The 14,882-nt window shown below is 43.0% G+C and overlaps 1 protein-coding gene across 3 annotated transcripts; it reads right to left on the minus strand.

The window, feature by feature from the left end:
• Nucleotides 1-3,233: 3,233 nt before the first annotated feature.
• plcxd1.1 (phosphatidylinositol-specific phospholipase C, X domain containing 1, tandem duplicate 1) lies at nucleotides 3,234-11,088 on the minus strand. Of its 3 annotated transcripts, none has more exons than XM_080474212.1 (7): nucleotides 10,466-11,088; nucleotides 9,884-10,067; nucleotides 7,813-7,955; nucleotides 7,447-7,575; nucleotides 6,552-6,713; nucleotides 4,206-4,386; nucleotides 3,234-4,119 (listed from the first exon to the last, which is right to left on the minus strand). In XM_080474212.1, the coding sequence occupies exons 2-7, from the start codon at nucleotides 9,993-9,995 to the stop codon at nucleotides 3,875-3,877; spliced, it is 972 nt and encodes a 323-aa protein (XP_080330338.1). In that variant the 5' UTR covers nucleotides 9,996-10,067; nucleotides 10,466-11,088; the 3' UTR covers nucleotides 3,234-3,874. The 3 variants fall into 3 exon arrangements, with proteins under 3 accessions (XP_080330338.1, XP_080330337.1, XP_080330339.1); XM_080474211.1 differs by having other exon boundaries at nucleotides 9,884-10,025; nucleotides 10,466-11,069; XM_080474213.1 differs by having other exon boundaries at nucleotides 7,813-7,912; nucleotides 9,884-10,025; nucleotides 10,466-11,065.
• Nucleotides 11,089-14,882: the final 3,794 nt, after the last annotated feature.

The raw sequence follows: 14,882 nt of genomic DNA on the forward strand, positions 1-14,882 counted from the left end.
TCTGGATTGTTGAAAGAGACCTTGACTCCTTAAAATCTATTTTATTTATTTATTTATTTCGAACGAAGGAACGATTTAAATTAGATGAAACAAAAAATAAAAATAAATAAAAACACAAATATAAATAAAAAGCCTATTTCAATATAACACACATCTGACTCGTTCGAAAGGGGATAGGAAGAAGCCTCGGCTTATCAAGTCCTACCCCCATTCTTCACCCAGTGACAAATGCAAAATCCAATAAAATAACTAAACAGGCAATACAAAAGAAAAAACAAAAACTATTCCAGTCGGGTTATTTATGAAAACAGAATGAATAAAAAACACAGAAAAAAGAACAAAATGAATAAGTGCCATTAACATCCGCAAGATTTTCATTCTCCTTCTTCATATCTTTTGTACATTTCTTAAAATTGCATTATATTCATATTTTGTTTAATCCTGTCATCAAGACCATTCCACAAATGGAAATACACAAACTTTTTAAATTGGTCCGAGCATAATTCTGTTTAAAGTTTAGTTTCCCTCTAAAGTTAGAACCCCCCCCCACTCCGTCTTTGAACAGTTTGTGTATGTTTACAGGAGCAGTTTATTTATTGCTTTATACATTATTTGTGCAGTCTTAAATTCAACCAGATCCCCAAACTTTAAGGTGTGTAGTTTCAAAAACAGTGTATTGGTGTGTTTGTGATATGCTACATTATTTACTATACGAATGGCTCTTTGTTGGATTGTGAAGAGTGGGGCAATACCTATAAAACCACCTTACATTCACTAAGCACCACAGTCCACAGTCATAATAGTTCCAGTCAGTCACGGTGGTGGACCAAGCCACTGTTCTGGAGTCACTGGTACTGGTCCAGCTCCTCCACATCTCTTATGGTCACACTTCAGCCTCCTCTGTTGACCCGTTTAGCTTTATGAACACCCGACACTCTGATGTCCAGGTTGACTGGATCTTCTTAGGAAGCACTTCTGGCGATGTCTGCATTTCTCTTTGGAAGGTGCTCGTTCACATAAACATCAGATCCCAGGAGCTTTTTTCCTTGTCTGAGTAATGCAGTTTTGTGTTTTCTGTTTGTAAAACGAATTATTATGGCCGCTTTACCACTTTGGTTTGAGGATGACATGCCTCGATGTCTGTATCGGAGATGGATATGCCTTTACTATGAAAGAAAGCAGTTTCCTGTTGCTCCACCGAGTCCCCATCTTGGTCGGTGTCCCCATCTGCCGTTGCTGTTGCTGCCCTGGCGTAGGACCGGCGCCTGGTCGCCAGACCGCTGATAATAATGCCGTTCATGCGGGTGTACTGCTCCAGGTCTGCTACACGGCATGGCGATCTTCTTATCCCTCTCCTCATTTAGTTTTTTTAGTTCTTTTATTTCACTCATCAAATTCATGATGATTTTTCAAATGATTTACTCAGACTGGTTGAACTGGAAACAGAATATTTCCAGGCTCACATGAAGTCTTTCAGCTGAACCCAGAACACTTATTTGAAAAGTTTTACTTGGTAAAGTAGGTTTGGAATCGTTAAGCATCAAGAGTATTTTGGGTTCATTCAGGGGCTCACGCTGACAATTCTTCCTGTTGTGAACAGATTTGGGGGGCTGCATGGTGGAGGAGTGGTTCAAGACGTCATCTCTCACTGACAACATTCATGGCTCAAGTCCACTTTCTCTATGCTTTTCTTTCTTTTAAAAATCTGTTTGGTTACTGATTGTTTGTTTCACTAGATATTTTCAGTGTCATGTCACACCACACATATTTTCAGTTTATATTTGAAGGCACATTTTCACCACTTTAATCCTTGTTCATTAAAAACAAGAAGGATTCCGCTGGGTGTATTAAAAAAACCAACACGACTGGATCACCTCGTCTCAACTTGGTATCAGGATACTTGGTATCGGGATACTTGGTATCGGGATACTTAGTGAAGTAAAATGAAAACTTGTGGTGAGTTGAACAATAAAGAAAGGCTCTTTGTTTTTTGCTCCATGAGCACCTTAATGTTGAAAAAAAAAAAAAAAAAGTAATGATAAAACTACGTGTAACAGATAAGGTGGAAAATACAGCTAAAAACCAGGATCAAACCTTGTTTCATTATTGTATTTTCAGCTTGAATTCAGAAGCCAAAGCCTCCTTGTCGGGTCACCTGATCAGACTTTGTTTACTTCATTGGAAACAAGTGGCCACCAGGGAAAGCTCCTGTTACTCTGTGTGGGTCAGACCCCGTTGGATTTTTAGTGCCACACTTCCCTTTGAATAATGGAGGGACTATTTAGATTTGTCTGGTGGTGAAACAAAGTCTGTTCTGTCAGGAGAAGCAGGTGGAACCTGTCAGATAGAAGTACAGGTCATGGCTGCTTCAGGCAAAGAAGAAGTACTCTGACATCTTCTTTAGGGTATAATAAACTCTACTGGTCAAATCAATTCCTTTATCGAAGTCCTGGAGTTTTTTGAAACTCAGCAGCTGATCTGTCGGGTGACAAAAGGAGAGATGTAGACAAAAACACGGCGTCGTCTCAACTTCTGTGAAATGTGTTGCTTCCATCAAATTCAAAATGAGCCATTGTGTTCATGTACTTCTCAGTCTGTTTTGAATTTTGTTTCTGAATTGATACCTGCAAATCATCCCACCATCCACTGCTGAAACGTCCCAACATTTTTGAAAAGTTCAAACTAAATACATTGAAAATGTCAAACGTCTGGATTTCAGATCCGTCATAAGTTTATGAATGAAGCTGTCATTCGCTTTAAAAACACAGGTCACCAGGATTCTAAGACGAGTCTAACCGGTTTGGAAAAAGAACACTTATTTCATTGCAGTGACGTCTTTAGTTGAATTAGACTGGACTGACTTGATCCCGGATGAGGCCGGGGACAAAAACAATTGCAAGGGAGCAACAAAAGGAACATGCACACTGCAAGAGCAAACAAGAGCTTCTCCCCCTCCCCCTCCCCCAACACTGAACACACGGTTACTCTAACTGTATGACGCTGAACTGAACGTTCACTCAGGTTCTAACGAGTGGCGTTCCCACCGACGCCGGCAGGAACCCAACGAAGGTTCAGAAAGCGTCGTGCTCTCAGGCGCAGAAACACGTTCTCACTGATCCTCGTTCTCATTGATCCTCGTTCTCATTGATCCTCGTTCTCACTGATCCTCGTTCTCATTGATCCTCGTTCTCACTGATCCTCGTGTCTGGGCACCAAATCAAAGTGAGGCGTTTGGTTGAAAATTGCTCATGTTTATTGGGAACGCTGATCTCCACAGGCACGGCGGTGCAGCAGTTTCTCAAAGAACCTATCTTAAGTAGAACAGTCAAGGCTGGCGCCATGCAATATATTTCCCATGCAGTTTGCATAAGTCTGCTATACATTCTCTACGATGGTTTAAGTGCATTGGAGGTGACATTCTGCAGCTACGTCTACAACCTACTGCCTCAGAAAAGTCTTCGTCAAACATTACAGACACATGTGCTCGTTGATTACATGGTTTGTGCTTACTCTTCTAAAATTGCCTACGTTAGGGTGACATTGGTTGTACCATTATTGCTTGGATCAGCGCAACTTAAAACGGGCGTACCCTCCTGCCGCCTTGTGGCAACTGATACTGTGCGTTGCATAAATAGTGAACTGAATGTAAACAGACCCGTGCGGGTCAACATATCAAAAAAAGTCTCGTTTTCATTAAAGCAGCATGAAGACTGGAATACAGAGTCCACTACCTCCAGCAAGTGCGTTCGTGTTTAAATGAATATTCAAGTATTCTTCTGTCACTCTCAAACAAACAAGCGTGTGTTGATGTCATGCTGTGATTCCTCTTTTTTTTTTTTTTTTTTTTCATGAAGTAATGCTTATTGGTGAAAACTCAGGAGGACCACTTCAGCAGTTTCTCGTTCAGCGTGACCACCGTGGGAACAAAGTGGCTCTCGGTGATGAAGTCCCCGGCGATGATGTTTAGAGAGCCCACTCTGGAGCCGGGGGTCTGCTCTTTGACCCAGCCGAGCAGCGCCGGGTACGTGGACGTCACCAGGTCCTTCAGAGACTCTGTGGGGTGTGTGCAGATGTACTTCAGGTCCTCCGTCAGATTAATTCCCGTGACAAAGAAACCCCCTGAAAGACAAAGCAGAGGCAAAACGTTTTGGTGACTCAGCAATTCATATTAGTGGTTCTTTGAAATTCATCAGAGAGTCAGTTACCGGGTCTGCCATCTTGCTTCCGGTGTTCAAACTCCTCGATTAGAGCCTCGGCTTTACATTTGTTGGCCCACCAGTAGGGAATATGTGGCCACAGCTCAGTGTGACAGTTGGCAATATTGTGTTCATAGGACACGATCACCTGGTGACCTAAAGCCCACAGTTTCCGAAGACTTAGCACCTCCTGAAATCAGCAAAAGTATTTGAAAAATGGCTTTACTCAACATCCAATCAATTTCATTCAGTTATTGTTCAGTCAGCATTTTCTCATAAACAGACTGAAGCGGTGATGTGTTGGTCAACATTCACCGTCTTCCAAAGCTGTGAAGCCTCAAGTTATTTAAAGGCTTCTGTATTTAGTTTCCGTGGACAGTCACTGAAACGTAGGTCATTGCTGTTTGTGTTGCACTGGGAACCATTATACACAAAAAGTATTTGCACATTTGGCTCCAGGTATCGAGACGATGTACATCGAGTGGAGTCAAGAAGGAACGGACCTTCTCTGACCTCTGAATCGATTGAGCTGTGGCGTTGACCGCCGAGTCCCTTCGCCATCTCTCACTCAGTGTGTTCACTGCACACGTGTAATAACTGGTAATAACTGATGTAACGCTCAACCTCCACTTCCTACAGAAAGACTCCAGAAACAGGCTGCTGTTATCAAGGTAAAGACAATTACTGGAGTTTCCATGAGCTCAATACTCTTTCTTCCTCCACAGCAGCCGCCACGGAGCTGCAGCCCTAAAGAAACATGAGCTTCCCGTGAGGAGCTTCCTGCGACTGCTTGCAGCGTTAATCTCGGTTCTGTTGCTCTTCCTCGTCTCTCCCCGATTAACCTGTTTCTCTCAAGAACCGGTGTTCTGCATTGTTCTGCATGATTGCAGGGAAACACCTCCGTTCTGCCGAGTGTGTGCAGTGCAGCGCTTCCAGCTGAAAAAACACGTCGCTAATGTCCAATACCTGGTCCAGATAACAACTCTACAATATTATGGAAAATCAGCTGAAACGAAACGTCTATACACTTTACAATTCAAGGTTTCTTTTGCATGCAATGACCATGGCTCGCAACATACCAGGCAAACAAAGTGTGGCTGATTCGTCGAAACGAATAAAATAACAAAAAAAGTATTTTCTCATATAAATGTAAAAACACATTGATGATAAGTTCTCACTTTTCTCCACGTCTTCTTGAATACGCCACAATCTCACACATGCATTGAAGGAACTTTTGTTTACTTTCAAACACCAGTCTGGCTGAACTGCTGGTCCAGAGGTCTGTACTACGACGCTGGAGTTTCTCTTATCGAGATAACTTCAAGGATTAATCCTGAGTTTTCTGTACTGCATCTCGCTCACTTCTCACCAGGATAAATCTCCCTGGTAACTGACTCTGAAATTCTAACCTGCTCCGGAGCAGGTTATGTTCTCAATAAGAGGTCAGAGCTCCGCCTCCTGACTAAATCAGAACTCTTGGAAAATGACCCGCCCATTCTTAAATGATGGTGATTGGTGTGCAGGTTCAGCGCTGAGCTGCAGCTAATCTGAGAGGAGAAACTAATTTACAGTGATCTTTTGACATAATAAAATAAATCCTGGTCTCTGAGGCTCTGAAGGATGTTTTTATTCTTGACTTGTTCCAGGTCTGTTTATCTCCACGAGGGTTAATCTGGAATTATGAGGTTAATGATCACACCTGACAGAACTGCAGAAACATGAATTTATGGAATGCAGAACTACTCATGTCGTCACTGTGGTGAATTAATATTCCAACACAAAACACAAGAGAAACTCAGCCTCAAAACAACTGGAGGTAAAATATAAACTGATAGAAGAGCAGTGAGGAAGTTCAGCCCGACACGTTTCTGCTGTTATAAAGTGAAACAGTGATCACAGTGCCGTCTGTTTATATCACAGATAAATTAATATCATATAATCTCACTAAGTCACGCACTAACAAGCCAGGACTGTTCTGGCTTTGGCTGGATGAGTTTTAATTCTTCATATTCTCAGAGAATTATTGATCCTTCAGTAATCTGTAATCTGCTCTGCAGAGTTTCTCCCTGTGTGTGATTGGTCAGACGCTGCAGACTCCACCCCTTTCATGTGAACGCGCACTGATCCTGATGGGAAACCTCTGGGTTGAACCAGCGAGTTGATAACCTGCTTCGTAGCAACGGTTATCAGGATCCAAAGTGTCTGGGTAAGTTAACCCAGGAAACAGAGAGATCCTGGATATGTTTATCACGGGTCGTAGTACAGGCCTCTGGTCTGTTCTTGGGAAACAAATCAGCCAAAACAAAAACAACAAGAAATCTGGAAGTTCTTATATAAAACACAAGGCGTGGCCACCTGTATGGTCTTGGGGCAGAGTTTAGAGGTGAACACGCTGCGGATGGTGGAGAGCAGCAGCATGTGGAGCTCCTGGCTGAGGCCCAGAAAGTGGCTGAAGGAGAGGATCACCACCTCCTTTGGGTGAGCGTCCAGCCACTCCCGGATCTCCATCAGAACCGTCTGGCAGGGGAACAAGACAGGTTGTTTTAAAAGCTCAAAGTACACCCTGAACATAGCTGCTACGGCTTCCACAAGTTCTACGACATGATGGAGATATGCTCAGTGTATGTGAAGAACTTGTCAAGTGTCCCTGACAGATTAGGTGTTTAATAAAAAAATCACAAGATTCCTGAAAATTACAAGCTTGTTCTAAAATTAATACAACTTTACTGACATTTTGGCCAGAAATCTGATTACATTTTACTGATATGTTTCTGAAACATCGCCGACATTTGAAATCGGAGCTCATTGTTTCTATTATACTGACATGAGCATCAAAATAACCATAAAGAGATAACAACAATAACAACAATAACAACAATGACAACAAAAAGACTCAATATGACTAAAAACGCCCCTAGAGCTATAAAAAAAATAAATAAATATGTACAGTGTACTGGAAACAGACACAATTTTACAACGGCACAAACATGACAGTAAGGAAAATACAAATAATTAGAACACAGACGTCAAAAAATGAATAATTTAAAAAAGTGAAACCACCAGAGAGATGAAGAGAAGAAGAACACACAAATAATAATCGATGTATGGAATCATCACAAATAGGAAAAAACACTACAGACAAATAAAAACAAAAACAAAAACATGCAAAACAACAACAAAAACATCAGGTGAAGACCAAAAGACAGATGACAACAACATAAACAAACGACAGGCGGATGGCGTGAATCACCTCCACGGTGAGGGTGGTGTAAACGCCGTGGTAGAAGTAGAGGTCAGTGGAGCCGTCGTTCGGCCGGTGAGCGATCCTCAGGTCGCAGTATCTCACCCCGCAGTCCAGCTGCTGCTTGACCGTCAACTCCTGACACACACACACACACACACACACACACACACACACACACACACACACACACACACACACACACACACACACACACACACACACACACACACACACACACACACACACACACACACACACACACACACACACACACACACACACACACACACACACACACACACACACACACACACACACACAGGTAAGTCTCGATGAGGGGAGTGATGACGAGGTACCTCTGTGAGCGACTACCTGGGTTATGGCCCACTTGTACACAAACGGGCGAATGAGGGGCTTCATGTATTTGTCGAGCTTCTGAAGAAGGTCTGGCTGCATGAGGTCGACGGGGGATCTGTCGTTCATATCCAGACAGTAGGTTATTGCGTTGTGGCTGCCTGCATGGCACAGATAGTCATCATCATCATCATCATCATCATCATCATTCATGTGACATCTGAGAGGTCAACATTGTACAAGAGAACAAACATACTCAATAATTTCAGTTCAAAATATTAACAGACCCAGATGTATGTATTTAGTGTGTTCTTCCGTGTGCACAGGGCCAATTCCAAACTATCGGAGCAACTTCTACAATACAAGTAGAGACTGAAAGCAACGATTTCTAATTCAGGGATTTGAGACTGAACATAAAACTGAATCAAAATCAGTTTTAGAAACTTAATAGAATTTAGATAGATAGATAGATAGATAGATAGATAGATAGATAGATAGATAGATAGATAGATAGATAGATAGATAGATAGATAGATAGATAGATAGATAGATAGATAGATAGATAGATAGATAGATAGATAGATAGATAGATTTTTTCTTTAATAAGGCTCCAAACAATAGAATACAACACATATTTAACACACTTAAGACACAAGTAAATACATAAAGGAAATGTTAAATGGTAGCTGATAAAAAATAAATATATATATATATATATATATATATATATATAAATATATATATATATATATACAAAGTGTGTATATATATACATAAAATATATATTGAATGTTGTGCAGCCAGTATTATCAACGCATCAGTGACATGATTGTCTTATAAAGAGTTTTGCAGATCAAAAGAGTCTAAAAGTTGTGAAACATGTTAGTACACCATAAAGTTACAAATACTTATAACATCCCAGCCTGCATATTGTGCGTTTTCCTCAAATCCTTCAGGGAATAAGTCTTTATGTCCTCAGGCGACACTGCATGCAGAACTGGACAGTTGGACTCAGGAACCAAAACGTCTGGTCAGAAGCTCCAGGACCGCCAGAGCCTTTTCCCACAGTCATTTCTTTATTTTCAATTTTGAAATAAGTTCATGTCAAAACGGTTTAACGTTGTGCTGATATACACATTTTTATGACTGAATCTCACAGAGAGCAGTTGCAGACTAAATATAAAGACCTGCCAGGTTTCACACTATGATCCTGTAATCTGGATGAAATTGCCGTTGGATCCCAACAGAAACATTCTGCAGGCGAGGGTCTGGTTCTCAGTGACCTCATCCTCTCCCTCTTTGACAACCTCACGGTTAAAACAATAGTGAATGCCAGTAAATGGTAAATAGGATTTTATTTTAATGTTTTGCTGCCCTCATTTTCAAAATTTTATTTTTTTTCTGTCAAATTTGCCAAATGTCTCATTTCCATTATCTGATTAGTTTCACTTTCTATTATTGAATAAAACTGTGTTTATGATTAATTCAATAAAATTGCATTCCATTTTAGATCAGCCATACATTTTCTTTCTTTGATTTTTCTTCATACAGTATGTGTGATGTCACAGTTGTCTTTCCTGCACGGCGACCTGGAGTTCATCATTTGCCTGCCTTGTGCATATTTGCATTGGTGCATATGTGTTTTCTTTAGTCGCACAGCATTGATCTTGAGTGCCTTCCTCCACCGCACAACACTGAGGGTACACGAACACTGCTCTTCACACTGCAACACAAACCCCTTCACCTCAACACCTGTTCCGTCCACAGTGGCAACCTGGGATGGCCGGGTGGTGCAGTGTGTGGAGCTACGGCAGCCTACCTGGGATGGCCAGGTGGTGCAGTGTGTGGAGCTACGGCAGCCTACCTGGGATGGCCGGGTGGTGCAGTGTGTGGAGCTACGGCAGCCTACCTTGGATGGCCGGGTGGTGCAGTGTGTGGAGCTACGGCAGCCTACCTTGGATGGCCGGGTGGTGCAGTGTGTGGAGCTACGGCAGCCTACCTGGGATGGCCTGGTGGTGCAGTGTGTGGAGCTACGGCAGCCTACCTGGGATGGCCGGGTGGTGCAGTGTGTGGAGCTACGGCAGCCTACCTGGGATGGCCAGGTGGTACAGTGGAGTGTCCCACAGAGCACAGGGCAGGTGGGACATCCAGCTCTCCATGGGCAGCTCTCCCAGGCTCAGCTCACTCAGTCTGGGCTCCATCTCCGAGGACACGCCGAGTGTCTGCACCCCCTTAGTGGACACACAGTACGTCAGTACCGCAGAGATCCGGAGCTGGAAGTGGGCAGCAGCAGGGAAACACATCCAGCTTTGATGCAATCTGGTTAATTTGAGTAGTGGTGTGCAGGTCAATGCCCAGATAGCAGTACTACCAACACCTCTCTGGTTTTGAATAAACTCATGTTTGGATATTTACTTGAAGATAGTAATTACTTTATTTTATCATTAAGTTGAAAGGTTGACATGAGAACCTTTTCTTCCACATGTGAGTGATGATGTGGAGGCTGGCCACTAAACATACTGAAATCATAGGAGTAGTACTGCTGAGCGTTACTTTCAAGGGTAAAATTCACAATGTAATGGTCAGTATCTTGGTACAGCTGGGGGGTGATTTGGAGAAACTGCATGATTGCACAGCATGTCAGGGTGTTTGGGGGGGGGGGGGCTCTTACTTGGTCTGTCCCAGGCTCGGAGCCGGAAGAACCGTTAAACCTCCAGACGGGACGCTGACGAGGGTAAAATCGTAGAAGTTGAACATCCCAGCGGATCGGAGGCCGTCATGACTGTGGTCCGCTCATGAAACATGTATGATGAAAACGTGGCAGCCTCCCCTTCCTCTTCCTCTTCTTCCTCTGTCCGGTTACCTCTTACACCTGCACCGCCCGGGATGCAGAGGACGGGCGCTCCGGTGCATCGCTGGTGTCACACGGCCAGGCTCCTGCTGGTGTCGCATACATGCGGGTCGGCGGGTAGAAAACCCAAAAGAGGAGGGAAGAGACGGAGCCGGGTGTCTGGTGGCGTCTCTCACCCCCCGGAGGAGCAGCAGCGGCGGCGGCGGGGTGCGCGAGGAGGAGGGCGGCTCCGCGCCGGCAGACCGATCAGCAGATTGACCGAGGCTCCGCTCTTAAAGAGCCCGCCGACATGCAGCCTGGAGCCGGGTCACCCCACGCCTGCAGGAGAGGCTGCGGTGCTTCTCTCGGGAGTCCAGGGCAACACACCCGGCGCCGCCCCGCTCAAACCCCGACACGGTGCGGGGTACTCCCGCAGGATTCGATCAGCGTGGCCCCGCCTTCACGGAGGGGGCGTGGCCAGCAGGTCACCACGTGACCCTCCAATCCCAGCCCGTGACAATGAGGAGCTTCAGGCAGGACAGGATGTATGGGTGGACAGTAAACTGTCAAACACTCCAATAACTACAATAATTCAACTCAGCTCAGTGTTTGTCCACGTTTTCAAAACTCCTGACTCATGACTGAACAAAAGACAAGGAACATTTATTTATAGAGCAACTTTCAGACATAATTCACAGTGCTTTACTAAGAAGTAAAAGAAATACATTAAAGCTTTACTAAGAAGTAAAATAAATACATTAAAGCTTTACAAAGAAGTAAAAGAAATACATTAAAGCTTTACTAAGAAGTAAAAGAAATACATTAAAGCTTTACAGAGAAGTAAATGATTAACCGTATGAAATACTTTCACATTCTCCCTTGCACACTCATCCTTTTCACTGGATAGACTTTACTTTGCACTTTTCCTATATTAGTCTCTAGTGTCTCTAGTGTAACACATTTCTACATGAGCGTAGGAACCGCTTCACTGCATCACTTCAAAAGTTAATCTGTGATTAATTTCAAGGAGCAATCCTCAACTTAATCACAGCTTCCAATGTGAGTTAAAGGGATACAAATACATATACTGTACTTACATCAAGCAGACACACACACTCACGTGAAAAAAAAAAATAGATGTTTTGTCAATTTGGCAAAACACAACAGCAAATGTGTCATCATCCATCCATCCATCTTTATCCTGTGCAGGGCGCTGGAGCTGATCCCAGCTTACTATGGGGGAAGGCAGGATGCACCTGGACAGTCTCCAGTCCATCACAGGACACACACACACACACACACACACACACACACACACACACACACACACACACACACACACACACACACACACACACACACACTCACACACACACACACACACACACACACACACACACACACACACACACACACACACACATACACTCATCCCTAGGGGTTAACCTCACATGCATGTTTTTGGACTGTGGGAGGAAACTATAATATCTGGAGGAAACCCAGGGACACACTGAGAGAACATGCAAACTCCACACGGAAAGGCCCAGTAGGTATTTGAACCCACAACCTGTGTTATGAAATCTTTATGAAAAAAATTATTCCACATTAGCAACAGCCATCTCAATGTGTACCACAAGTTTATATTTTCAGTAATTTAAAAAGTGATTTAAAGCCTCACAGTGTGTGTATTTCTGAGTTTCATTAATCTACAGCTGTTAGTCTGGAAGAAACAGGGATAAATACAAAACGTATTGATAAAGGGTTATAAAGACTCTTAGTAAGCGTCTTTAACTATTTGTTTCACACTCTTTTGTTAATGAAAAGGTCTGTAACCTGCATCATGGTGTTGGTGGATTGTCCATTCAATCATGGCGTTTGACAGAGATTTATCTTTTGATTTTCTTTGTAGCCTCCAAGACAATTGAATAGAGGTTTGTTACACTAATTCTTTGGACGAATAAAGATTTTTAAAACTGATGAATCGTTAACCAATGAGATTAATCAAATCATCTTAAATAATTTTTTTTAAAGGCGAAAATGTGTGAATAAGCAGGATGAATAACTATTTATGTACCAAAAGTAATTCATGAGGTTTTTACCGGATGCCTGTGGGTCATCGTATAACTTGTGTGTTATATGGAAACAAAAAAGTTCCTCTGCAGGCGTTTAAAAAAAGAAAGAAAAATTAAGCAAGCTATTTTCCTGTACATAAGGTTGACCTTTATACAGAATCCTGACTGCACTGTGTGTTTGTTGGTGATCATGAGGTGCTTTAGTGCCTTCAGCAGGTCAATAAAACCTGAGACAGCACTAACTGGGGAACTGAGGAAAACAAACTGCTGCTCCAGATGATCTTTATCACACTCAACCTTTTCATTCCCTCTGTTGAAAGACCTTTTTTTAAACAGCAGGGAATTTTGGCACATGATCGGTGAACATCAAAAATATTCACGTAAACGATGACAGAATTGAAGTTTGGGTAAAAAAAACGAAGCTTCTGACTTTCACCTGCACATCAAATATTTTATTCTCACGATTCAGAGGATGTGGTGGTGGCTGAGTTTGAGGGCTTTTTCCATTATGTTTGCATAATTGTTGAATCTCTCTCTGATTGTGTGCACGTTCACGTTTAAATCAACCGTTATGAGCCGTAAACGTTGATCTCATAATGAACCTCTTTTGTTCTCCGTTGCATCATCAAAGAGTCGTGGAACTAAAATGCAACAACAAACACATTTTGTAATAATGAACTACTTTTACAACATTTCACCTGAGAGCTACAGCGAAAGGTTTGGGGGTGTTTTTCCATCAGTGAGCTCCTGGTGGCTGGTAGTCAGGAGTCAACCTACGGGGGACAGCGGCGCTTTGCTCACACGGTGCCAGAGAAGTGCTCGTTAACATGTGGGACATCAGCTCGTTGTCGGGGAGGCGTCAGACTGGGTGACAGAGATCGAGAGGTCGCGGCTGGATGTGGACAAGCTCACTGTGAAACAGTTCTGGAACGAAACTCTCCGGTATGGCGTCGTCGCTTTTCTCCTGAGGTGTTGCACAGTGGATCTCAGGATACCAACAAGTCCTCGGCTGGCAGCCACAGAATTTGTCCCAGTGGGAGAGACGGTCGTCTCTCGGTGGTGTGAAGTTGCCAGGAAACAATTCTGACTGTTGTTTGTGTTTTAGTACACAACGACACTTTAGAGTATTTTGCTTTCTGGGATCCAAAGGGCAAGGTCCTTCAAAGATCCCATCAATGGACTCCAGAGCTCACGTTGGCAATAATTCCATAACCTGGAAGTGGCTGATTGGGGAAAAGCAGAAACAACCCAGGTGGAGGGCATCTTTGGGTCTGAACTGTGAGATTGCTGGAGGGCTTGTGGGACTGACCAGAGTCACACAAGTGGCCGCAGTAATGCAGTTGCTTTACCAGAGTGGTGTTGTGACGAGAGCTGAGCCGTATATTAATAAAATAATAAAAGCTCTTGGCTTAACGGTTTGTCCCGTCACCCTCGTGTTCATGTCAGGACGGCAGGACGGCAGGACGCACATGACCGATGGTTCAACCATCCAGAAGTTGACGAGGATGACTCCTGGTCTGGCAAAAGATTATATTTGGTTCAGGCTTTGGGTCCCACAGGAGGGCTTTAGGACACTCCAGAGGACAATGTTGATTAAACATTACTGCAATTTAGGTAAATTTCATAAATCAAAAAAAAACAAACACAAAGTAAACACCTGTAATTATGCACACAACTGTACATTTATTAAAACTATATAAAACACCATGTGCAAAATTAGACATTGTTGCCACCCAGATTTGTCATCAACTGATTTCACACAGAAAACTATTGTAGGAATTTTTACTGCCGCGTGTATTTCTCTACCTTTTCTGTCCCAACAAATTGTTGTTGACGTGGACGGCGAGTAATCTCGAAGTATTATCAAGTTGAACAAATCCATTTATTGCAGTTTATTGGAAAAGTCGTGGGACCGTGTGTCTCTTAAAGCAGCATGAGCAGAACCAGTCTGTCAGGTTCCCTGTCCTGCGCTTTAAGGCAGGCAGTAGGTAAAAGGTGGGGATTGTTGACTTGTCTGACGTCTTTCATTAGAAAATCAGGCCCTTAAACCTTTTGGTCTGTGCACCATTAGCCTGAAAATATATAAACTTCCACTATTCATCCGTTCAGAAATCATGCATGCATCAGTTTTGTGGAAATTATTTGAAGTCTCGGAGCAAAACTGGAAATTCATTCAATCACACAAG

This window comes from Lipophrys pholis (assembly GCF_963383615.2).
Source record: "Lipophrys pholis genome assembly, chromosome: 10".
Lineage (NCBI taxonomy): Eukaryota > Metazoa > Chordata > Actinopteri > Blenniiformes > Blenniidae > Lipophrys > Lipophrys pholis.